Source organism: Glandiceps talaboti, chromosome 1 (genome assembly GCF_964340395.1).
Source record: "Glandiceps talaboti chromosome 1, keGlaTala1.1, whole genome shotgun sequence".
NCBI classification, from domain to species: Eukaryota; Metazoa; Hemichordata; class Enteropneusta; family Spengelidae; genus Glandiceps; species Glandiceps talaboti.
In genome coordinates this window covers 12,111,937-12,139,841 of record NC_135549.1, presented here as the reverse complement: position 1 = coordinate 12,139,841, position 27,905 = coordinate 12,111,937, and the positions used below count along the sequence as shown (strand labels likewise).

The window sequence follows — 27,905 nt, the reverse complement described above, 5'->3', positions numbered from 1 at the left end:
GTGATCTGGGAAGATCCAAACTCAAAATCTACTTGACTATTGGTTAATTGCTATGATATGTGGTTCGGACCTTCCTGTGAATGTTACAAATGTAACAGTGGAATTGCTCAATAATGAGCAGTGTACCGTTATTAAGGGCTATGACACCCATTGGCTTTAATAATGCACAAACTGCGTATAACACTGTGGCGTTTGATCACAGTACTTCAGAGAACTGCTGGGTTGATTGCTATGCCTAAATGACTATCCTATGGAATTTCTTCTCTGAAATAGACTTGAGTCAAACAGGGATCATGATGAGAAAAGGTAAAAGCTAACGCTTTGGGCATTTTGAAGTTATATCATTGTAAAGCGCCAGTGAGTATCACTTGATGGATACTAGGCGCTTTATCTTTATCATATATCATAGCATAGCATATCAATTCACATATCACATCACATAAGATCAGATTTATCGTTGGCGCTGCATATGCTAGCAATGTGCTATGAGATTCCATTTAGGTGCATAAGACATTTCAAAACTATAATTCTCCGTCTCCTGTCTTCATAAAACAAGGGATTCTCTATCGACGTCACTATTCAGCATTTGATGATTCGCCCAATGGGAGGGATACTCTATAGACGGACTGCGTACGAGTGTGAGTCACCAAACTATTGATACTATCCGTTTCCCAAGGTTTAGACGTGACTTGCGGCATCTGTGTGTATCATACCAGTTTCAATGACACACCAAGGCTGACACACAGACAGTTTAATCAGCTAAATAGAATTAATGATTGATAAAATGTACCCACGTTGACGTCAACAGACAAAGTTTAATCTTTATATGGTATTCTTAAAGTTTGCCAAATTTATGATAAAATATCTAAAATAATCTAATCAGTGAACAACAAATTACTTTCTGTCGTTTATACGACAAGCCTTGAAGATACCAAATGGGTGAATCAGCATTCTGGAATAATACATATCAATAGATGTAGCCAGAATGTCAATTTTGAATTCACCTTGAGACAACCCTACACAGTTGTTTGATTGTTGCCAGTATAGTAGTAGTTTATTATAGTGCACGTGACATGCAGATTTACAATAATTTACAATAAATATACACGTATACAAATATATATCTGCCCAGCCCCTTCAGACTTATAAGTCACCTTTTTTTCAAAACAAATTAAACAAATAGAACATCTATAAACTTATATACAATGTCATAGGAGAAAAGTACAAAGAGAACGTATCTATGGCGATATTTATCGAAACAAAAATGTCTTCCTTCTCTCAAAAGCATTATACCCATATATAGCTATACGACGTGAACATCGTGCGTTAAGGAAGTGAACATTTTTCCTCAATATTTAAATCAAGAAACGTATCAAAAACTCTATTTACATCTGTGAACATAGTTAATCTGAGGTCATCATATAACGAACATGTCATGACAAAGTGAATTTCATCTTCAATTTCATCTGCATTACAGAAGATACATATTCTATTTGCTAAAGTTTCATTTCTGAAACAACCAGTTTCTATTCGGGTGGCAAAATCCCAAGTCTAATTTGTGCAAGGTATGATGAGCGGTGCAACCTAGATAAATTCATCTGTACATATGGTTCGACTTTATAGTGATGTTTAAATGTTATATATGTTTTGCTTTCTCTATAACCTTGTGGTCCCATTCTCTTCCGTAGTTTGCTAGCAATATGATCCCACAATCTGCTATATTACATGGTTCCATATCAGTATATTTATTGTCCATACCTAATCGATCGAAAATAGATCTTACTTCTGATGACCAGTTACTATGACATAACTCATGATCCCAAATGAAAACCTTCTTTATTAACCTGTTATTGTCCATACGTAGAATATATCAGGAACTGTTCTTTCTTGTCTGTGCTATATCGTGCAATTCTGTTTTTTGTTTTTTTTGTTATACATTTATTATGTGCTGCACAAATGACAGTAAGCAGTACGCTGCAGTACTAGTGACAAGCTCAGTGTCAGCGCCATCTTCGGCGACATAATTCTTTTTTTTTTTCTCTTCTCAACTTCATAAAATCTCGCGAGAGATTTCGCGATCGTACTCCGCCCCCAAATCGACATGTGAAAATGGCGCTGTTCGACAAAAAGAAGGCTACGAAAGTGACGCTAGATGATACTGTTCCTCTTACAGCCGTAATTGAAGCGGCACAGAACATGGAGACACATATCGTAAGTATCAAAAGTAGTAATAGATATAATTTCCTGGTGTGGAATAGGGAACGTCATGGGACTCGACTACATTCGCGCGCCGTAGCATAGGTGATGAAACTTTCGATAGTGTACGTACGTACGTACACAGTACAGGTGTCGTTGCGACCATGACTGAATGGCCCTGACGTTATATTTTATTTCAAACCACTGAAGCCACCATTATTTTGTTCAACAATAGTCAAGGCTAGCATTGAGAAAGAGTTTAACCTCGCATTTTGACACTTTGGTCATGTTTTCTCGTGCAAAACATGAATGTAAACTAGGTTGCTTGACACGACAGTGATATGACATGTCAACACAAGTTCATTACTTTTCCACATGTGACAATGAATTGCAGTCAGTATGTAACGACGTCAGCTAAATATTATTACATCACTGTTGTGCTATGACGTCAACAGTGCAAGCCCGTACTAGGATTCCTCACGACACGACTGCCACCACTCTAGTCGAGAGATCCACTATGTTCTTGTAGTACACATTACATTGTAGTCTTGTTTTTGAAGTCGTGATGATTGTATATTCACGAGATCCTCCCACACATCCACTTAGTGCTACTTCTACATCGACTTCCTGTCAATTGTGGGTCGCATGCACATTATGTATACAAATTGCAAACAAACTTCTGGCAGTACAGATTCTGAGGCATACTCTACGTCCTATATACCGTATCGTTAAGATTTACACCTCCACTCACCATATGATATACTATAGTTAGAGACCAAGTTGGCATCCAGACTAACAAACATTTAATCTTTGTTTATGAAATTGATAGTTATAATTTTTATTTATAAATTTACTGTTTTTGGGCACAGTTTCAAATGTGTCAAAGTGTTAATTATTAAAATTGTAGTCAGAAATAAAACACAGTTGGTGAATCGTCAAAATGGACTTTAAAAAGTGAATAGATCTAGACCTACATATGTATATAAACAAATTGCTAAGAAATTTGTCAAATTTGTATTTCTAAGAATATAAAACTGATCTTTTTAGAAAGATTTCCTATCAGTTTAGCCTCCTCACCTGTTGCTCCTCATAATTATTGCCAAACAACATATATATAAATTTATCTACTATAAATCAAATCATTTACCTAAAACTTTACCCTAAAATTAAGATGGTGTTTTCTTCAGTCTGTGTTATTTTCTGTAGGAAGACTCAATTGTTTTCTGCTGCAAGTTTTAAGATGAGGGCCCTAAGTAAATTTGGCCATACATGGATAGCAAATATCTGTTAGAAACTTGTACCTTTGTAGTGACAATGAACAGTGAGAGAGTATTATTTACAAGTTTGTTGTACATTGAGTACACCAAATCCAATTGATATCTAAGCTTATTAAAAATGTCTTCATTCTCTCAGATTCAAGCCTTTCTTTTTGTGTATAGTTAAAGAGTTGGTAGACTAAAGCCACAGTAATTTTCATTTCTAATGTCAGAAGTTCATGCTTCATGATGGGAACATTGCAACAGTTGGCTACAGTCTACCCCCATTGAAATGGTCACTTTAAGTTTAAGGTCACCAGTTGACTTTATGGGATCATTTATGTCACTCATAGATTTGACTTAGGTCACTGGTTTGACGTTATGGGATCACTTTGGTCACTTGCTTTGATTTGATGTGGTCATTTGGGTCACTTATACTCCTAGATTTGAGGCAGTCACTCAGGTTACTTGTTTGATTGATCATAGAAAAGTAAAGACTCATGGGAGATCTTAAAATCCTTACGTTTAAGACAGACAAAGACAAAGTGAAGGTGAAAATAAGTAATTATATTAAATAGTTTTCATATACCACTTTCCCACACTGTGCTCAAATCACTTTACAATTATTACCCCTGGCTCAGATCTATATCAGCACAACAGTCCTTTATACATATATACAATGTACCTCCTCAACTCCCGGGGGGCATACAATCCATTGCAGCCTCTATAAGTGCATAGGATTAAAGCATTCACATTGCAACCTCTATCCTACCAGGTCCCCAATTATACAGCTGGGTTGACTAGAGGCACAAGTGTAGTTCAATGAAAGTAATGATGTATTGACTTATGTTTTTTTTTATGACCTGTAGGATTATGTGATAAGAGTTCAAAGAGGTCCAGTTACTGAGAATTGTTGGCAGGTAAGTAAAGTTGTATTTGTATCTTTATCATCAAATGACAGGATAGCTTAGTGACTGGTCCTTCTACTAATAGCCTGGTAACATCATGTCTACAACTTTATTCAAATTAATTATATTTTTGGATGATGACAGAAATGAGATCACTAAGGCTAATTTATTTGTATTATTCTAATAGTTTTTCCTATTTTGATAGCAGTAAACACTCATTAAATGAGATATTGTTTGAATATTCCTTGTTTGAGTCAATTTTTATGTGTGTGGGTGTGTATGTGGGGGTGGGGGGTGTATTTCTCCTTAATTAGAGGTACATGCTGCAAAAACTAGGCAAAAACTAGAATGTGACACAATAGAAGTTAGAAGAAAAACTCAACGACTCACAATCTTACACAAAATCCTAAACGACAAAATAGGCATCAACTCAGAAAACTATGTCAGGCCAAAAATCATGTGAAGTAGAAGAACCCACAACAAACAACTTGAAATGTACCACTACACATCAACCCCCTTCATCCATTCCTTTTTTCCGGAAGCCATGACATTATGGAACAGCTTACCACAAAGTACTGTTGACATTCAATCTTGTGAGACAGTCAAAATCCACATAAGAAACCAGCACCCGACAAGGTCCATCTAAACGCCCACCACCACTTTCGTCAGAACCTTCCAGTTATAGTCCCTGGTGGACCAATTTTGGAAGGGAAGACTGTAAGGTACAAGTACATTGTATGTAACATGTGAATACATGCATATGCTGTGAAATTATTATAGGGAATTGGATGACACACCCCATAGAATTTTATGCTATGTTACGTTCACTCCCCACTCCTACCTACTGAAGCATGGTTAAAGTATCGGACATTCATTCTATAATGATACCCATTGACAGGCCATACAGTAATTTGCCCTCATGTTGTAGTTAGTTTTATTCTGTATTCTTGTCATGGTGTAATGCATTGCAAGTGTCACCTTGGTGTGACAGCCACAGTATCTGTAATTTATTGAGATGGATTATAGAGTTATTAGCATATTTAGCAAAGTAGTGAGTACTAGTTAAAATCTACCTATGTTACCAAAACATGGTACAACATACTCAAAATTATGATATTTTTAGACTTTCACAGGCGTTCATGACATTGACAAATTTAAGGTTCAATACCGTACATGAAAATAGAAGTATTTCCTAGTAACACATAATATGCTTAAAAGTTAAAACCATCGACAGTGAAAATCAAACCTACTAGATTTTCACTTTTAATCATTATTTTCATTTTGCACTTTTTTTGAGTTGTTAGGTTAATATCCTATGAATGGCTTTAAACCAAGCATGAATTGTTCAAATTTGACAAAGTGGTGTAAATTACCAGCTATTTATGATGCAAAACACTTCCTTATGCCCTAGGTTGACAGGTCATTGTGTCAGTCAATAAATGCCAAAATACTGTTTTGTTGTCCCCAGTCTGACTCGCACAGAATGTCACATAGCATATAGTCTGAATGATATATATACCATTCTACACAACCATATACATATGGACATATTTGTAAGACTGAGTTAAGAACATCAAACTTTGAAAGAAATGCTGAATGAATGATGACAATGTAATTATTTTGGACTTGTGTTTCACAATGTCTTTTGAACTGTATAACTCAGTCTTACTAATGTGTCTGGACCATATGTATACTTTATACCGTCCTGAAACATCTTGAAATGGTAATGGGAAAATCCTGTGCAGCAAAATAAAATATGATAAAAACTTAAAAGATGGTAAAAACCTAAAATAAATGATTATTCATTATTTATGTATTGTTGACTTTTTTATGTAGCTGTGTCATGTATTTTTCATCAACCAACAGATCAACAGAAGATACAGTGACTTTGCAGCACTTCATGAAAATCTCAAAATATCTGCAATACAGTTACCCCTTCCACCGAAGAAAGTGTTTGGAAATATGGAGAGAGAATTTGTTGCTGAGAGACAAAGAGCTCTGCAGAATTATCTCAACATCATACTGGCCAATCAAATGTTATCAAATTCTTTGTATGTCAAACAGTTTTTAGACATCAATAATTATTCATCCAGTTTTCACGGTGAGTATGTCATCTGAATCAAGAAATGAGTTGAGTTGACCTTTCACCCAGTTTTGTCTGTCATCAAAGAGGGGCTGGCCAATCAGAATTAGTGAGTTGACCTTTCACCCAATCAGCATACAGAGGTTTTCACAAGATATGACCTTTTATACTTTCGTTTTTCAAATGTCATGGTCAAAATACTATTGCTACACACACAGCTTTACTAAAGGCAGATGTACATGTATTGCACTTTCATTTAAAGCTAAATTTAAAAAAAAAGAAGATATGTCAGCTTAGAATAAGATTAGTGTAGTGAAAATCACATAAATTCTTTCATTAAAATACAGTTTGCTTACATGAAGGTGTTTCAGTGCATGTTGTATTTATATGTAACTCATGACTAGTGTTGTTTGTAAGTTAGACAATAGGAATCACTGATGAGACAATGGCAGACAAGACTTCTCTATCAGAAATAGTGATGTATGTAAATATGTACATCTCAGTATTTATTTGATATTTATATATATTCAGGTGACAGGTGAATAAGGTATTTTTAGAAATGATAACCTGAGCTGAATAAGTTACTGATCAGTTGTCAGTTTGTCAATTGCAATTGTGCTACAAAATTATGTATTATGATTATAGAAAAATTATCATCCAAACAAAATATTCATTTGAAGTGAATCTAGAATATAAATTATAATATAACGATAAATTATGTGCAGAAATATTAGTTACAAGCTGCCATTTATTTGTTATTGTTGTATCCTGTGAATAATTGAAGGAAATATTCAAATTTTTATTAACCTGTTGACATCTTTAAAATTTCAATCACAGTTCTTTTTTAAGTTTACCTGTTCATGTTATTTTTTTGGTTCACGACCGTCTGTTGGGTTGCTAGAGATCAAAGTAAGGAACAAGAATATATAGTGAAAATGTCATTTTATTGTAAGGTTGTACATGTATAGAAATTGGTTAGAAGTAATCTCATTTAGATATATAGGCAGTTGACAGCACAGTAAACAGACTGACTGATCAGTGTTTGCTTATGTACCAAAGGAATGGTTTAACAACTAAACAGTCTGTCTGACTGATCAATGTTTGCATATGTGGGAAAGGAATGGAACACACATTAGTAACTACTTAAGAAATGAATTATAAGAAAGGCTGAAAGAAAGACTGGCCTGGTTTCATGATATAAATTTAGGGATATATGTACAGGAAGGACTCGAAACGTTTTTTATTCAATCACGGTAGATAATAATTTGTCAGTACAACTTCTTGCACATGCAAGTTACTTGAAATTAGTACAAATAATTTGGGATGTTAATAAACGACAACAGTATAGGCCAAGAAAATGAAATATGATGTAGTAAAATTTGGAAATAGATCATTTATGGTTTGTAGTCAGGTTTGGGGGTGGGGGGGATCCTTCTGATGTTCCATTTCATGAAGGAAATATGTCGGTGTTAATATGTATGTGAAGATTTACCTTTAGGTGTAAATTAATACCTTTATGTATGCTGACAAGCTAATGATCAATATTCCTTGCTGTGGTTTGTTTACTTTGGTTGCCATGGTAGCAGCTAAAAGGAAGGCTTTTAAGACTTCTACTTCAGATGCACATCACAGTGCTGTACAATACTATAGTTACTGAATAGCATGGGGGCTGTATCAACCTTTCCAACAATATGAAATATACAGGTAGCAACTAGATTACAATGCATCACTCACCTTTCCACTCCAGAACACAAAGACTGCAAATTTATTGTGTTTTTCTTTTGAAAGGTAATAGTGAGGCTGGGCTTTCAGATCCAAATTTAAAACGTTGTTTATCACAGGCTTACTTTACTTGCAATACATATCACTACAAATGCAATCAAATAACATGTTTGTATGCTTAATGTGAATTTACTTATTATTGAAGGACTATCCACATGATGTGCACTGACTGTCAATCATAAAGCCCAGAGTTCAAGGGTGGTTGAAGGTCATGACCTAGTTTCTGTGTAGGGTCATCACCGGTCATATTTGTATATAATTCAAAACAGGGTAAATTATCAAAACAATTTAAACTGTGGAGATTGGTACATTTGTTAATATTTATGTTGTCAGATTCTGTAGTAGAAACCAAAATACAAAAACAGCATACTAGTACTCAAATTCAAGGGGAGTACTACACAATGTGTAAAGGGACTAGAAGTGATCTTGTGAAATAAGCACTAAAACCAAAGCTTGAAATTAATGTCTGTTGTTTCTGTACTAGTGCAGTAGTAATGCATAATTGATTAAGAAAGTCAAAGGTGAACTCAAAGTAACTGCAACTTGTCATATGATATGTTTGTTTGTGCCACATATACTGGTACAACTAGTAATCAGTATACATCTAGCATAGTGAAACACTCACCTGTAACTTACTCTGTCATTGATACGTCTGTCTCTTGTGTGTGTGCTGCTAATGTACCATTATTATATAGAAAAGACAGAAAGTAACACCAATGCCACCTTGTAAATAGTGTAATGCATTTTAAAACTTGTAGTAAAAAGTACAGTATACAAATAAATGGCAATCTTTCTAATATTCCATAACTCACATATAGCCTATGAATAAACTGTGAATTGTTAATTACGTTTCCTCTATCAATTGAGTTTAATTTTATACTGTACATGTATGTCCTGGGACTCCCACACAGTATCTAGGGAAGGATTGCCAAAGTAATACATTTTGTGTTGATGTCGATTTCTAACAATAGATGATGCTATGTAGTTGTTCTATTTTTGGTTAACCAATAACTGTAAGTGTAATAATTGCTAGCAAAATATGTAGCTGAGGAGCCTAAAGTCCAGCTTGTGATGTGTTGTTAGTACCTGTATATTCAGCTGACAATCAGTCATTGTTGTGTTGTAATTTATTGACTACAAGTATTTACACCTATCAACAGTGCCAGTTTTGATATTTTACATACTCCAATAGTCCAGTTCTGTAACTGTTTATACTGTACATTTCACATAGAAATTTGTTTTGAAATGGCTGCTGAATTTTTTTTCAATCAATCAATCAATCAATCAATCAATCAATCAATCAATCAATCGATGAATCAATCAATCAATAAACCAATCAATCAATTGATGAATCAATCGATCAATCAATTTTTTAAAGCAGCCTATCAAAAAAACTATAATTTGATTTTTTGCCCATTTCTATAACAGCGTTATATCTTGTAAAGGTATGTGTGTAATTATATTCATCTGGTGATAATCTCTCTATTTTCTTTATATCAACAGAGATAGCATTACAACATGTGTCAATGTTCTTCAGGTCTGAGCCCCATTGGGAGGTGGTGGAACCTCTCAAGGATGCTGGTTGGAGAATCAGAAAACACTATTTCCTCATAAAACCCAAAGAACAACCCAAAGTTAGACTGGTATTGGCCTGGGTGAGTTTGGCAACCTAGAATTTACAGAGACATCTGTTGTTGTTCAACTCTTACATTCTGTACTATGCAATTCTTACTATTCATATTGTAGGCCCAAATTAGGCACTGTGTTTAGTAGACACAGCAGTGATGTACATTTGAGAAGTTCAAATTTGCATACTCCAGATTCTATTCAGTTTCAGACTCCAAGCATTAGTATTTAGGTCACAGAATTCAGTTATGTTGTCAAGGCAATATATGTTACAACATAGCTTGTGAGCAGGTGTTGAGAGCATTGTGTACGGAAACATAGGCTTATTTTTTTAATGGAAAGCTGTGTAGTGAGACTGTTATAATGACCACTATTGTATAGATGGTAGATGGATTATAACCCAGGGATATGTAACTGGATATTGTACAGTGGAAATTGAATCCAAAAGTTGGCCATTTTAAATACATTTCATATTTGCATGTACCGACATCTAGATTCTATATATAACTTTGAACTGTTGCCTTAATTAATTAAAACTAGACTTTAGTTGAGACACTATGCTAACATTCCAATGTTTACACATTTCAATAATTATCTAGTACAAATACAACCTTGATAAATATGATGAAGTAGTAACTTGCTGTTTGTATATTAAACTTGTTGGAGAATGTTACATGAATCAAAATTATTTGTTATATGTAAATGTACTGTGGTATGGTCATTTTTATAATATTGACATTCATGTAGTGAGAGTGTTATTGAACTAGTTGGTAAATTATTGATTGATACAACTCACTATTTTGAATTCTAGAGTGTTTGTATGTCAAAACAATATCCTAATAAATAAAAAATTGAGAGAAGTATGGTTCAGTTACAGATTGAAAAAACAGAGATAAATGTATCATCTTCATCAACCAATTAATCACTTGAGAGGTATCAATGATGAAAACATTGATGTCAAATTATTATTGTAATGTCTCTTTTCAGAGTGACCTAGGTCCAGACAAGTTCCTATCAGATAAAGAATTACAGGCAATATTGAAAATATTACCCACAGTTCAACATCCATTTATTTACCCTGTCACCTTTGCAACAGCCAATGAAAATGGTGGATTTGCCATCAGAACATTCCATGCCACAGGAACGCTCAGAGATTTTCACTGTAAGGTAAGTAAGAAGTATGGGGTGGGGGGGGGGGGGTGTTGGGAGGAGGCTGTACCTTTCCCACATTTTTTCATCCTTGATTATGCTAATTCTTTTGACCATAAAAAGTCACCTTGTAAAGTTTGAACTGCATCATTTACTGAATGACAAATGATAGGTATAACTATTGTGATTAAAGAAGAATCTTATGTTACTGAAGTTTTTTACGTTGAAGAGATTGTACATATATGTTTTAGCTGTACAGACTTTCTGTATGAAGAAACAAGGACGAGTATTCTATTTTTTGCATAGTACAATGCAAGTGTGAATAATATCCATGTCAGGCAGACTTATATACAAGAAAGCCCAGCTGGATAATCTAGTGGTTCACTGCAGCTCAGCTGACTAATTAAAAATTGAATACATAAAAATGAAAAGGATAAAATCGAATGATAATTATTGAATTTAAGCACTTCTAACCCACTGTGGGTTCAATCAAAACTGTCTTAGAGGAGGACCTGTGCAGTACTATTAATGTAATTTGCAAAGCAGTGTTATTGCTTTTCTTAGTTTATTGCACAGCAATATTCAGAATTAGATTTTCACAACTTGCACATTGATTAATGATCAAGCAAAAGTTGTATTGTGAGACAGATGTGTCAATAGTGAATTGTTGCTAAGCAACAGTCTCTTTTGTATCTATTACCATCACTTTAAATCATGAGGTTTGGTTTAGCCAGGTTTATGTGTATGACTCTATATCTGTTATTTTATCATTCATTCAAATTTTATGAATTGACGTGAATACATCAATAGATGAAAGTTTTTTATTCCAAAATTGCAGCAATATGATAAACTGAGAAGCCAACAGCAAGTTATATTATATAACCCATACCATCTGTCTGTAAGCCTGTCAATGTACTATTACTGATTAAATTATTCATTCTATTGATCATTTTCATACATCACATATTGATTACAATAACTTCCATCTTTCCTGTCTAGGCAAAACCAAAGAATCATTTCCTCAAAAAATATGGCAAACCCAAAGCATACACAGAATTTAATCTCATGAACATCAAAACATATGGAAGACAAATACTTGAGGTGAGTGGGTGTTATGGAATTAACAGTCATATTTCTATGCAAGAACTCTTGACCCCAAAGAATAAAAGTACTTGGAAAACACTTATCCTCAAATTTCATAAAAATGATGTTCCGGACAGGATGTGAGTAAAAATGTAGGATTTACTTCCAAGAAATTGTTTGATTCTGTGAGTAGAAATTTCCATTTGATTCATAAAATATGTTTACAATATAATTTTTTTTTCATCATTCACATTTAATTTTACAAATCCATAATTTGCTATTCCATTTGGTCATACATTAATTTCTGTTATACACATATTTAGTGAAAATATAATCAAAACTCGTCTAGAGAGCCTGATACCTAGAATGGTACAAATACAATGAAATTCAAAATGTGACAAAAGTGTTGTTACATGAGCTGTTATGTGTATAATGGCCATGTAAAGTTGTCATACGCTTGTCTGCCTTGCAGACAAAAATGTACAACATCTGCTAATATATATATAGGTATCATTAATTGCTTGTCTGTAAATGTTTGCAATATTTGACAAGGTTCTTTTGTAGTCAGATATTCTATATTTAGATGTAGCTGTACTATTTGTATTAAAAACTCAAAATTATTGTATATTAACATAGGATTACAGTTATTCAGTATGATAAATGAAATTGTGATTAATATGACTCATATTTTGAGGACATTTTTATTATCATGTAATTTGCAATTGTGCTTGACTGATGAAAACTTTAATTATTCATTACAATATTTGATGATCAGCTGCAGTGTTATTATTTCCAATGATTAATGTAGACTACGTCATGTTAATGTTAATAGTAATAATACTCTGTTACTCTGCTCAAACTGTCTAGATAAGTAGATAACATCTTTTGAATAGAAATGAAGTCATTATTGTCTCATTAGATGTAGCTGAATGTATGATGTATTCTAATACCATTGATGATAACTAGGTGTGATGAACTCTGATGTTAACAGTGTTTGATGATGAAGGTCAATACACTCTGTATATCTTCTAACATGTATCCTTGGGAGGAGGGGGGTGGGAGGGGGTATTGGCTGAAAATATTGCAAATTAGAAACTTAGCGTGGTTCAAGCTTTGAATTTCTAGAACTATTTTTGCATAATACAATTCTATAATAGTGCAACTATTTTTGGAGGGAAAGCCTCTCACTGGAGTCACATTATGTATTCCTTATGTTAATTTCTTGTTTGTTGAAATTGTTCCTAACTAAGGTTGCGTCTAAAATGTTATATTATAAAATGATTTGTACAATTCTTTTGCAATATTTTCTACAGAGATTTTTAAACTGCTGGTGAAAGAGGACAATATTCTTATAAATGTTACCACATACCACTTCCCAGCTAAATTGTATTATGAGTTCAAAAAGAAAATATGGAATTTATACCCTGGTCGTTATATGTCATGGCAACATGCTTCTATGTCATTACTTCTGTGTTTGATTGAAATATGAGTCAAAACATTCAGAATTGCTGTTTTCTCTTTTTTTCTGAAAGTAAGCTTGTACAGGTTCATTCAGCTGGAAAAAACTCACAGTCACCTAAGGGTTTTGTCACTGTTTGTCTATCAACTCCAAGTGATAAGACCCCTTAGGTCATTCATATTTTCCTTGTCTGAACGAAGAGAAATATATGGAAATAATATCTAATTGTATTTTGATTCCTTCATATCAAACATTAGTGTTCCTTGATTGAATAGAAACCTTGGTTGAACCTGTTTAAAGGTGATTGGATCGTACCTAGAGATGAAACCATCTCCTCCAGTCATGCAATTCATAACTAGATATTTCTGTTTTTTGCAGGCCTTGAAGTTTCTCCATGATAAGGGTATCCCCTATGGTCATTTACATTTAGGCAACATTATGTTTGAAGGCAATACATGCAGACTCCTTGACCTTGAAAATGGCTTTCTTGGTTTACCTTCATTCTACAGACAGTACTTTACACAGTTTAAGAAAATTAGTGTAAGTACTGGTTTAATTTGTATCTAGGTAGTTTTGATAAGAAAATAGATACTGTGAAGTGTGAGTGACAAAGTCTATTAACTTTACAACCAATCGCTATGTGAAATGGGTTCTCAAGTACAAGTATTTATTACACCGTTGCTGAATGTTGTGGATTGTAATACTAGACGCCATAAAATATACAAAATGAAATGAACAAAAATTGACTCTTTCCCAAACAGCAGCTACTGTATCTTTATTGACATTAATTAATTGATTGATTTATTATTAATGAGAATTCATTAAGATTTGATGAATAAGCGTGAATGAAATGAGGGCAACCCATGCGAATCCCGATTAACCAAAATATGCAGTGCATGAATTTTATATGCCACTTTGTTTTGCACACTAGACATATTTATTGTCACTTTCAGGCAGAAAGAAAGCTACTGTTTCAACTTTTACATGAATTGAAAATAAACAAAATGTTTTACCTTGAATGATTTAGACAACAGAAGCCATAGATATCTACTGTTTTGGACATTTACTTTATGAAATGGTGTTTGGAGAATCTCTAAATGCTGCAACAAAGGATGACTTTCCAGCCCATCTACCACCCCCAATAAGTGAGTACAATAATTTACATAATTTAATTTTTTATCACTACTTTGATAAAGAGATTACACTGTTTTAAACTACCGAATAGAAATCATTACAGAAAGCAGGATGCACATATTCCTGGAAAGTTTTGAAATTACAAAACTGCTCCAGGAAAATGCCTGAATTCCATTACCATTCATGGAAAATCTTTGGGAGATATAATTCACTGCTGGAAATATCAGGACAATGAAATTAAAAAAACACAACCCCAGCCATATATATAGAACATTCCTATTGCCTAAGAAGTAAAGCCTTTGAAAACTGTTGGGTATTAAATACATGACTTCTAGTGGGTTGATTCTAATTAGGTGACTCACATTGGACAGTTTGACATTGTTAAAGATCTACATGTACATGTAATATTAGAAACATACACGAACTACAAACTTTACAAGATTATTAAAAGTTAACTAGATAGCGTATACAGGAAGTGTGTGCCATTATCTAACCCCTGTGTCAAGCTGTTTCCTTTGATATCACTGATAAATGTGTTCCACACAACAATGTTTGATGTCGTGTGACAAAGTATTATTAATATACATTATTTTAGTAGCCAGCTCTTTCAAAGGTGACTGTTAGTTGCATAGAGACAGGTAGCTACTGATGTATTGTATGTTTTACATGGGGAAATGTTAGAATCAATAGGATGAGAATGTCTCTCATTTATAGCATAAAGTACTTAAATTTGTTTAAGTGTATAATGACAGGTACTTTATCTTGCAAGCAGGAAAGTATTTTTGTAAATAAATGTAAAGTAACTCTGCAAAGTTACCTTTCAAAGACAAAGAACGTACACACTGTAATCTGAGCTGGCTTATGGAGAAATCAAAAATAGAAGACTTTGATGGACAGATGATAGAGAATCCACCTACCCCTTCAGCTCCATTCAGCTGTCACTGACAGTGGAGCTAAAAGAATTCTTTGCTCTTAATAATTAAATAACTTGTGAATTTAAACAAGAAATGTTTTTTATTTGTTCAATTACAGAAGCAGTATTAGAGTCCATTCTTACAACAGAGTCCTGTAAAACTGGACTGCCGTCAGTAGATGATCTTATAGCAGATCCGTAAGTACAGGAAATACATTTGTATGTCACTATGATACACAAAACCTGTAACCATCACCTGTGTCAAGGGATAGTATGAGACAAAGTACCATATTTGACTTTGTGTAGTCCCAAGGAAAGATGTCACCTTGTGTAAATTAGATCAAAGTTGGAAATTTGTGTCATATGCCAACATGAACACAAACCTTAGCTCAGAAAAGTCTTAGTAGACAAGTGTGGTCAAATATGTGATATATTGTACAGTGCTATGTGTTTGCTGTATTTATAGTGGTATTGTTAATGAATACACCTGAATTCAACTCGTGTTTTGTGTCAGTATTGACTTTTGGGTTTCAATGACATTGATCTGTTTAAAGGTGAATTGACAATTACTTTTTAATCTCACCAAAGTGTTAATCAATATTTTTGTATTTAGTTAGACTGTTGTCAATCCATACTTTGCGAACACCCACAGATAGATAGGTGTCAACCAATGTGTAAATTTCGGTTGTCATCTGAATTGATGAAATTAAACACTGGAAGTACAGATATTACGTTGTGTTTGCTTTCAGTTTGAAGAATGTGAAAAAGCTACATATTTCACCCAAATTGAAAGAAAACATATATATATTGACTGCTATTGTCGGTTCATTTTAAAAGAGAATTTGATTAGAATTTACTACTTGTACGTAACACTACAGTTTAAGTTTTGTGGTCAGCTACTGTAAATCTGGAAATTTTTACTAAAAACTTATTTTTGCATATATCTAAAAACAAACACAAAAATAAGTGATGACTGAAATGGCTTTTTGAACATGGACACAATGTTACAGTCTGGTAATTTAGTAATAATTGGTCTTTGAGAATTAGCTGAAGACTGTAAAATCACAAAATTGTCTAGTAGTGAAAATATATATAAGTTTACAGTATATGACTAATATAGTCATTTATATATGACTGTACATGTATATGATTTGACAGGCTATTCAGTGATGTGCCAATGGGGAATTCAGCATTTAAACCTCAACTGAAAGTACCAACCAAACTTAAAGAAGTTGTGAAATCAGCAAAGGACAAAATAGAGAAAAGACTTCATGATGAACAGAAAGTGGTGAGTTCAATCAGATTCTGCTGTTCTTTTTGAGGCTTTGTAGTAGTCTCCCAAGGGGCACTACCTAGAGAGGGCGCTATAACATGTTCAGTGCATATCTCAATGTACATCTGTAAACGTACAGTAGAGGGACATATTTGTGTAGCTGTAATTGTATTTATTGAGAAAGCAAGATCAGTGAAGTCAGTAAATAAGTAATATGGCAAGAGGAGTGGTGATGAGAGGGGATGCCACAGAATGCATCAAAGTTTGTCTGTTAACAAAAATTATCTTTAATATAAAAAAATTATTGTTATGTACAGTATTTTCCCCAATAAGCAAAATGGGCACTAAGTTCTCTTGAGCCCTAATGATGACATCAAATTGATACACCAAAGCACTTCAAAACAGCCACTAGCTAGACCAAAGTTTCTCCCTTCCTTGTCTCTTAACTGACAAGGACAGGAAGTTTTACAGGTTTCTGAATCTTGGCCAACGCAACTCTTGTAAACATATGGTGAAAAAACTAAATATCTAGATTGGTGTAATTTCATCAACTTTGCTAGAAGTTTCTCATAAAGTTATCAATTTCTTAGAATTTGCAGTAAGCTAATTTTGCAAGGTGCAAAGTAAATACAGTATTAAACATAACATAATGTCATTATCTCTATGTAGATATCATCATACAGGAGGTTGTCAAAGGCACAGGCTTTCCATATGTCTGATGGGGAAAAGAGGAAGAGGAAGAAGTCATCCAGAAAGAGGATGTCACAACAAATTGCAGAGGAAAATGGTGTCAGTGAGAATGGAGCAACATCTCCTGCATCACCAGCTGGTAGTGAATCTGGTGAGTGTATGTCTTTATTTCAATTTGTAGAGATTACAGGGTCTTACTGGAAGTCATTATTGCACCTCTAGGAAGATTAGGAGATTTAATAACAATCACACAATGTAGATTGATAGTTGATATGTCATGGTCCAATGATATCTTCTGACTTTTCATCGGTTGTCCGGTCAGAGATAGATGGCTCATGTTGAGGTTGCATCTCCAGTTCAGTGCTTATGAACAGGGATTATAATTATAATTTAAATTTAAACAGCATTATAATTTCTTAGATTTTATATTTAGAAAGTGTGTAAGGTTGATAATCAGTCAATTACATTTGTTCTGTATGACAAATACAATTATAAATACAGGATGATATATGAAATCAGTTTATTTGTTTGCTGTAGGTTCATCTACATCTGCTAGAGCCGCATCACCTGCTGCAAGATCAGCATCACCAGGTATGTGTAGAACACAGAGAAAATAGTTTATCGATGATTGTTAAGGTAATGATGGTGATTGACAAAGTGATGATAGTTGTGATGATTGTGTTAGCTGTTGTAGTGGTGGTGGTGATGGTGGTGGTGATTTGTGTGGTGGCTGTGGTTGAGTTGGTTGTCAAGATAACAATTACAGTAGCAATGGGTGGCTTTGGTGATGATAGCTGGTGACAATAGCCCTGTCTACACGGCACTAAAAATCCTACCTGAGGTAGGAATCAGGATAGTTTGAAGCGCGTGTAGACGCAAACGCGTCCTGAACCTGTCCTGAAACTGTCCTCTGTTAGGACACCTTTGAGAGGTTTCCTGAAACCCTCCTGACTTCGTCCTTTGTACTGTCAGGACGGAACACGCGACATATACGCTGTAACCTTCCTACGTGTAGATACAAATCTATCCTACCTCAGGTAGGACTTGGGACTGCCCCAGGTAGGACGACCTACGTGTAGATGGGGCTACTGATACATCTGTGAAAGATCGTGAGTATGATGAGTTTGATGAGTTGAATGTAAGAGATAGTGTTGTCACAAATCAGTGACGACTGTTTCGTCTCCATTAGCCAAACTCCTCTGACATCCACCAGTCCCAGAGAGTTTCTGAGAACACTACGTAACTGAGCAATTGTTACAAGATGGCTGCTCAGAGAGGCTGACCTACAATATGACTGCTGTAGTAAAATCACATGGTAGCAACTCTTGCTAAGAGTAATTGGCTTAATCTTCTAACAAAGACGATTTTCAAAATTCCACACCATGATTTCCATGAAATGAATACAGAGTGGATGAAAATGAAAAATGAGGAATCATTTTCATCCAATCAGAAACTCTCTCTGTGCTGTGACAGTTGCCATCTTATGTTACAATCACTTAGACTGCATTCCCTCTATACTCTCTGGGGTCGTCAGAAGTCAGAGGAGTATATGGGTAACTGAGACTAGTGACTGTCCATATCCGGATTTTACAACATTATCTGATTCAATTCCTATGATGTATTTGTGACTTACAACAACTTACCTCTCAATTGGCATAGACATTAGTAGATTTGCTTGTATTTATAATTCAGGTAGCTTGTAGTGAGGTATCCCTATGCTTGCCAGGCTTTAGTGTCACTCTTACTCCTCATTCCAACACATTATATGTATTGATTTTACTACTATTGCATGTAAATGTAGTTTAGGAAAGCCCAGTCTGTAGTGATCAGAAATATACAAAGCAGCCCAGAATAGGGAAAATTCATATTTGACATTCCACATTGTAACACACGTACTACATTCCCTGTGTTGTGATTCGTCAAAACGTGGTCACGTGGCATGTAGAGTTTTAGCACTGTTGAATGCAAATGACATTTACTGGTCAACAGTTGCGAGTGCTGTTGCCTGTATGACATCATACACCCATGCGTACATCTTTTTCAAAACAAACAAACTTGGTGTCTTCTATTGGCTTTGAGAGTCACGCGAGCATAGCAACTTCATAATTTTTTATACAAATTTCTGAAGACAAACTTGCCACCCTTGTGCCAGAAAAGGATTCACAATGAACACATTTGGTAATTATACGGCTTTCCATGTTCCTGTGTTGTTTTCTGAGCTATCGTCACTGTCATGTGATAAATGTACGGAACAGTGTGCTGAGAGAGTGAGAATGTACAAATGTAGTAGGTGTGTTACAAAACTCATGTTGACTGATCTTGCTCGGGAAACATCATACATCAGTTTCCCTTGGGCTCATGGATCGATCACCCCAACACAAACTGTCTCCCTCGAGGCTTTGCCAACACAACAAACAAGTCTGTGTTGGGGTGACCCACAGTCCCTCAAGAAAACACTCAGACATATGCTGTTGCCCTCGCGATCAGTCAACATGTGTATAAAGTATCAGACAAAATTGTCTAAATTTTGAAATCAAGAAGTGCATATGATTTTAAGTCAAATTTCCAAATTATACTACACCTGTACATGGTACTTTGGTGTGTTTTATTCATCATACACGCTGTTATTCTCATTGACTGGATTGGTTTATCATGTTATATAGACACTAGTATAACAGAACAATGTATTTGGATAATGAATTGTTCTAAGTGATATGTCTTCAAGTATTGGGTGAGGAATTCGTATTTGTAGCATCTAGAGGTGAATCAAATCACTTCAGAAGCGAAAACTGAATTTCTATTTGAGAATATATGCTGGCCTCTACCAAACCCCACATTGGTCATCGTGGTAAGGTTTTCATTCACTTGCTACATTATCTTCATAAGTATGTAGATAATCAAGATTAAATGTTCCAAACTCTACCACAGACATTCAGAATTCAAAATATCAGATCATTTATTACCATTTCAAGTGTGCACATAACTGACAATATGGGTAACACATACATCTGACATGCATGGTGTGGAGCTCACTTATTGACAGGTGTTACAACAAAAAGCTAGCTTATGTCTCCCAGCATGTAATTCATACAATTTTATTACAATAATGATAATAATAATTGATAATATCATTATTATTAATATCTGTCTTACACTGTTACAGCAGATAGTAAAGTTGACTGATAGCTCCATTCCATCAGATTGCAGTACAAGTGTAGCTGCATATAGGTTTGTGCATCTTCTCTAAGCATTAGATTTATTTACCAGTTAATTTAAATATGTCATTCCTTATTTTCCCATCACATAAAGTCTCCAATCCTGCACTAACTCTGTGTACAGTCATGTGTTGTCTAGTGGTGGTGGAAGTCAAGTTCAGTCCAGTCGTAAATGTAAACAGTTCATTTCACAGGCAGTTGTTTGGATTGATGTCACATGACAAGGAATAGCTAAACATTATTAAGTGTTGAATGTGAAAGTGAAAACCTGTCTACATGTAGTTGTGACTGTCACTGACAGACAGATATCCAGTACTTTGTCAAAAAACTATAAAACTGCCAGACAGATATCTAGTACTTTGTCAATAAACTATAAAACTGAGACAGATATCCAGTACTTTGTCAATAAACTATAAAACTGAGACAGATATCCAGTACTTTGTCAAAAAACTATAAAACTGAGACAGATATCCAGTACTTTGTCAAAAAACTATAAAACTGACAGACAGATATCCAGTACTTTGTCAAAAAACTATAAAACTGACAGACAGATATCCAGTACTTTCTGTAGAGCTCTACCAGACGACTGTTTTCCTCATCTATCGAAAACCAACATGTGCCTTTCAATCAAGTACCATATACCCAACAACTAAAAGTGTTTGTACTTTGAAAATTCTTTGAGAGACATTTATTAGCAATCCACTCTTCAAACTTATAAAACACACTATAGCTAGACTTAGGTGGATAATCTGATGCAGTTTTATTTAATTGATGTCATGTTTGTTGTCCTAAGACTCTGAGTAGAAAAGAGTCTGTTTGTCAGTGTAAGCAGGAAAGACAGGTTTTCATTTTCATGTTCAATATTCAGTGTCTGTGAAGCTTGTTGTTTTGTGATGCCAATCACTGCTGTTGCTGTGTTCTGTCTCCTTTTGTAAAATGTGTTGATAAATCCTGGACAAAGTATATTGTAACGTTCTGAACCTATAAACCTATTATCATATACCCATTATTACTTCCAATGTAATTCAGTAGAGAGCATGTGCATTTAACATAGAGCATCGCACCCCAGCTCACTTTGCCCAAATATGGCAAGTGGCTCAGCTCAGCGATATCTGTATGCTCAGTGATTTGACTTCTTTTTTTGTCACTACCCTTTAATACATATTTTACATAATGTGGTTATGTGATTCAAATGATGTTTCCATGCCACTACATAGGGTTTATGATAAGACTGTTATGGCCCAGATATGAGTTTTGCGTATGTCAGTAGTACAGCTTATATGGGCCTTTCTACCATACAACCTCAGTCCACAAAACCCATATCTAAGCCATAAAGATTACATTTTAAAAGAATTGTAAACTTGCTGTATTTGTTATTGGAAATTGATGTTTTATCCAAATTCTAAAAAAGAAACATTATACACACCATTATGTGTCTTGTTAGATTTTAATCAAACTTGTGAACAAAACTGTATTTGATGAATAATGGATTGGTAATTTTGAACTACTGGTAGAACCCTGAAGTACATTGTATAATCAAAACCATGACTTCACCAAATACACCATTTTTTTAATTCCAAAAATCCAAAACCTGGATATATAATAAGTCAGAAAATCGTCTCAGTATACTGACAGCAAGTCACACACACAGAGTGCCCTTATACTTATAGAAAAATGATAGACATTTGGTGATTGGCTGCAGGAAAACTTTATCATTGCTTTCTGATTCTATAATCCAATGAGAAGACTAGTTTCAGATTGCTAGAGTGAAATACAAAGCATGGCATTTCACAGTTACCAATTAGCAGTAAGTCTGTGGTGTATCTTGTGCAGCATGTAAATTCATATAACATGGTAAATTATATTAACACGTCATAGTACACTATCACCATGGTAATTCTTTATAATATATTTTTTCAACAGTTCATCATGGTCTGTCTTGAAGGGATAGAGTCTGTAACATTTTGTGTATGTGCATGATAATTTTACTGCTATTGGTAATCAAATTAGAAAACTTGCTATGTCTGGTTAGGGCCTAGGGAAATCTATCTATCATTCCCCTTCAAATATAGGAATGGTAAAAACTGCTGTATTCCGAAATGTTAGATACTAACTTTAAAGCAACCAACTAGTGTTATCTGAAATTATATCATAACTAGGCAATGCCCATGAGTTCATGCAGGGTAGATTCATTTGTGACTGGCTGCCTCACGATGATATTGTAGATAGCGCCCTCCGCATGGAGAATGCGCATAGTATATAGAACACGTATGCATAGTCATTGTGCCGCAATGCATCCTTGGGTAAAACCACAAAAAAAACATCGCATAGTATATAGGACATGCAAGTGTACTAGTCATTGTGCTGCTACTCAGCCGCTTTGTGGTCGCTGTGCAAGCTATTGTAATTTGTTGCTTGGCACCAATGTTAAGTTGTTCATAAATAAGTTTGATTAGCCCGCACATTTGAGTTGGCGAGTACTGCATACTAATTAGGTTTTGTTGTCATTGCCAGTATACTATCCATCCCATTTAGATGATTTATTGTGGCTTTCTTAAAACTTGAACATGTAAACTGACAGTCGGTCTCAGAAACAAAGAATTAATGTTAAAAAAAGTCAGATGTAGTCAAAGCTTACCCTCCTGTGTTCAACAAAATTGGGTTCCATGAACTTAGATTATGCTAGCTGAATGTTGCACTTACATTCCACAATGCATGCATCTACCAATAACAAACAGATCATTCTCTTTACTAAGAGCTTCATCTAGCAACTCTCATCTCTCACTTATTCACTCCACAGGAGGAAATGATGGCATAAACTGTGCATGTCTCTATGATAGAAATGTAGAAATTATAGAAGCAGACCCTTCCTAAATAACTGACCCCATTATCTTGCTGTAGATGTAATACATTGCTTGTATATGTCACACTGTTAACAAGATGATATGGAGTTCAGAATGAGAAGAATGATATATATTTATACTTTAGTAGTTCTTGATTATGAGTTTTCATATTCCAGGTCTTCAGTGCTGGGTTATTGTATAATATGGTACATGGTGTGTATCATGCAAGACCTCCCTAGTTGTTATAACAAACCTGTGGTTGTTGGGTTTGTTATATTAAGCTGAACAGTCAATCTGACTAAATCAGTTGAAGAGGGAATATAATATTGTATTGTATTCCAGTATTTCTTCTTTTCATTTGTACAGTAACATGTGTGCAATGATTTACAAAAATGTGACGCAACCAAATAAGAAATCATATCCAAATGTGCACCAGATCCTCCCTTCAACTATTTCCAACATTTTAAAATCAAGTTAGCATTCACACAAATGGTCACCTTAGTTACTGATCATATTTCCGAACTTGTATAGACACATTATACTAGTCTGAAAGGTTCAGCCATTGGTCCACTTGTGTAATCACACTCGTGTAAGGAATGCTTGAATCTTTCAGGCTAATATATATATACCCATATCAAGTCTGCAGATGTTACTTTGTGTGGGGTCTTGCATGATGTCACCACACACTCCTATAAAAGTGTCGAACCCCTACGGAGATACTTATTTAATATATATATATGCAATATATGAATTGTCATCATATTTAAATGGAACAGATGATGTCTCTTAAGATTTACTAATTGCGATATTCTCAGTTGGTAAACTGAAATAGAGTAAAGAAAATTGTAAGTTTTCATCACTATCAAATTAAATTCATCTAAAGTATGATTTATACTTAACTTTTGTTGTTGTCTAAACTATTATTTCTTCATTGACAAAAAAAATAACTTATTTGCAGTGCTAGATTTGTAAAGGCTGTACATATGTAAGGTAATTTATATATTGCATACTAAAGTGTTCACAAGGTTAACAGCTGTGCTGTAAAATTGTGTACATTGTATATGTCATTCTGTCTGTCTGTCTGTCTGTCTGTCTGTCTGTCTGTCTGTCTGTCTGTCTGCCTATTTGTCTGAGTATGTCTGTCTGTCTCTCTGTGATTTTCTGCAAGTAATGCTGGTCAGGGGCTGATTGTTAACTTAGTATCAGTTAAACCTGTGTACCATAGGAAAAAAGTTAGTTCACCACTCTTCACTCATTGTAATTTTTTTTGCATATTTGATTTGTTCATTTAGTTTCACCATCTTCTGAGTCTTCAGCTCCACCAGTGTCCAATGGAACGACAGGCAATAAAGACAGGGGAGCTCTTCTAGGATCTATTCAGGGTTTTCAGAAAGGAGCTCTCAATAAAGTCGAGGTCAATGACCGCAGTGCACCAAAGGTGTAAAAACAATCCAAGAGGAAGCCATGCATATTTAATCACCAGAAACAGACCCCTTAATTTCAATGTACATATCATTTCTAATGTGTCATATATACGTTTCAAGTCTGATATGCAGTATACAGCTCGTATTGTCAGTTCTCCTTTTTCACCAACACACATTGGTCTGAAATTCCATGAGATATTTTTGAGATTTATTTGAATACTAAATATATTGAAAGCCTGAATTGTACAGTACATGTACAAGATATGTGACTCTACAGTGAAATAATATGAGGCTGACTTTCCTTGTATTTGAAGCATTAAATAAAATGTACATTTAATGGACCATAACTGTTATTTTCATAGCAAAAGATTTATGTTAAAATAGGGTACGATGACATGACAAATTGAACTGTAGGTAAAGAAAGTAAGGGCCATGATATCTGTATTGTTTCTTGGGTCACACACATGATCGTTTTTCAATGTGGCATAGATGGGTAGGCAGTAAATTTTTGTCAGTACTCTTGAAACAAAGATTGATTTTAAAGGTACTGTTTCTTACAAATAGGTGTTGGGCAGATCTTAGCAAAGTACTGATAATGATGATAAAACCTCAATAACAATTGTTTCCTTACTTTCCTTCTGAACATTACCATCATGAACCAGTTGGTGTGGGTCATACACTACTCTCTCTGTAAACAGCATGTGCAGGCTTCAGTAATGTAAACAACACCCAGGTTAAAGAATGCCCGAAAACCATGGGTGTGAAAACTGCCTTGATTCTGACTATTTCCACAGAGACATTTTGGGGTACTTTGTACCATTGAAAAGAGCATATCTTTGTCAAGAAAATTATTACAGTGTTATTTTACATTTATAAGATTTAAAATCAGAGATTGATCAACAAGAAAGTCAATGTTCACCTGCCTATACCGTGTATACTCAGTATGACTCAGTTCATACAATATTGCTGACAAGTGCTTGTCAGTAGACACTCCAAATAGACAAGCAACCAAACTATTCCAGTGTTTTTGCTAAGGTTGGGGAACCCCGGTAACTGAAAGGTTTAATATAGTAAGCTTGCATAAGTTTCCAATACACTGTACCATAACTTTGGTTTGTAACCCCAGTAAAATGACAGGGAACTCAAGTAGATTTTACCTGCTTACCACCCTTAACAAAAACACTGATGAAAGATGAATCAATAACTAAATGAGTGCTACTGGATGTGCTTGCAATGACTGCATGTGCTGACATGAGAGATTTTGTCCCAGCTTGTTCTGTGGCATGACCCACAACAATTGGGTATGGATGTAGCATCATGGACATCACTTCATTGCCATAATTGATGCTACACCATGATAATTATTTCATCTCAATCCTATTCAGGGAGTTTATGTTGTATTCTATCATTTAGGCATTGCTAGAAAAAAAATTATCATTGCATGCCAGCTGTGTGCAGATGGCATAAAATTACAGTGTAATTGTGGAGTTAGTGTAATGTAACAATGCTCAATTCTGTTATTCATCAACAAGAAGAACTTGAAATAACATGACATGCAAAAGTCAGTCTAGATTCTAGAATTCAGCAAAAGATTGTGTAATGCTACTGGTATGTTGCACATTGCATTTATGTGTATCTTGTCACCAGTATATTGTGCTCTTCAATAGTATCTTGCACATGTCACTAGTATGTTACACATCGCCTTTATGTGTATCATGTCACTAGTATGTTACACATCGCCTTTATGTGTATCATGTCACCAGTATGTTACACATCGCCTTTATGTGTATCATATCACTAGTATGTTACACATCATCTTTATGTGTATCATGTCACCAGTATGTTGCACATCACCTTTATGTGTATCATGTCACCAGTATGTTGCACATCACCTTTATGTGTATCATGTCACCAGTATGTTGCACATTGCCTTTATGTGTATCATGTCACCAGTATTTTGCACATCACCTTTATGTGTATCTTGTCACCAGTATGTTACACGTCTTCTTTATGTGTATCATGTCACCAGTATGTTGCACATCACCTTTATGTGTATCTTGTCACCAGTACTTTGCACGTGCCATCAGTCATCAGCATAATATGTTGATTTTTTTGTGCCATGAAACACCTACATTTTCATTTACTTTTCTGCCAAATAAACTAAGCTTATTTAAAGTCAATGTTTTTGCAGGACACACCCCAACATAGACTTGGTATATAGTTTAACATGGAGCTCAGATTCAGGTACTTTGACTATAGTACCACAGTATACTCATAGTTGGTATTCTTTCAGTCATATGTTAACCAGTCCTGTTGAAAGTTTTATTTACTTGGAATTTGTTTAGTATTTTAAAGCATGTGCCATATGTGTTATTTTATTTTTTATTTGATTTCATTTTAAGTTGTGTTTGTGAGTACTATACAAACATAGTACTGAGAGGATTTTAATTTGTTGCTTTTGAAATCTAATTTTATATAGTATATGTTATATAGCACTAGTGCTGCAATAATATGTTTTCAGTTTGAACTGGTTGAAGCTGCAAAATAGCAACATGGAAGTACTAAGTTTTTGATTTTATGATATTTTATTACAGATTAAAGTTGCGTTGGTTCTGTTGCCATGGCAATTTGAAGTGGATAAAAGATTTCAATACGGCCAAATTAAAAAAATTAGTGTGTTTCCAATAAAACCGACCGACCCTAGTTTAAGCCTCTGACCCTAAACATTTTTAAACCTTTAAAACAAAAAGATAAGAAATTCCTTGTCTTCTTGTTCTTGACCTTCATGTACATCTGTTTTCTTTCCCCAGTCATGTCTGTGTACATATTTCATCAAACTATCATAGAAGGGGTATTCTGACCAACATTTTG

General features: G+C 34.6%; 1 protein-coding gene across 3 annotated transcripts; it reads left to right on the top strand.

Moving 5' to 3' along the window:
• Positions 1-2,078: 2,078 nt before the first annotated feature.
• On the top strand, positions 2,079-26,451 carry LOC144437384 (PX domain-containing protein kinase-like protein). Of its 3 annotated transcripts, none has more exons than XM_078126329.1 (14): positions 2,079-2,211; positions 4,322-4,372; positions 6,227-6,461; positions 9,729-9,880; positions 10,839-11,018; positions 12,000-12,101; positions 13,921-14,082; positions 14,570-14,687; positions 15,709-15,787; positions 16,748-16,877; positions 17,532-17,703; positions 18,090-18,143; positions 20,719-20,780; positions 24,903-25,034. In XM_078126329.1, the coding sequence occupies exons 1-13, from the start codon at positions 2,110-2,112 to the stop codon at positions 20,733-20,735; spliced, it is 1,554 nt and encodes a 517-aa protein (XP_077982455.1). In that variant the 5' UTR covers positions 2,079-2,109; the 3' UTR covers positions 20,736-20,780; positions 24,903-25,034. The 3 variants fall into 3 exon arrangements, with proteins under 3 accessions (XP_077982455.1, XP_077982447.1, XP_077982440.1); XM_078126321.1 differs by having other exon boundaries at positions 20,716-20,780; XM_078126314.1 differs by lacking the exon at positions 20,719-20,780 and having other exon boundaries at positions 24,903-26,451.
• Positions 26,452-27,905: the final 1,454 nt, after the last annotated feature.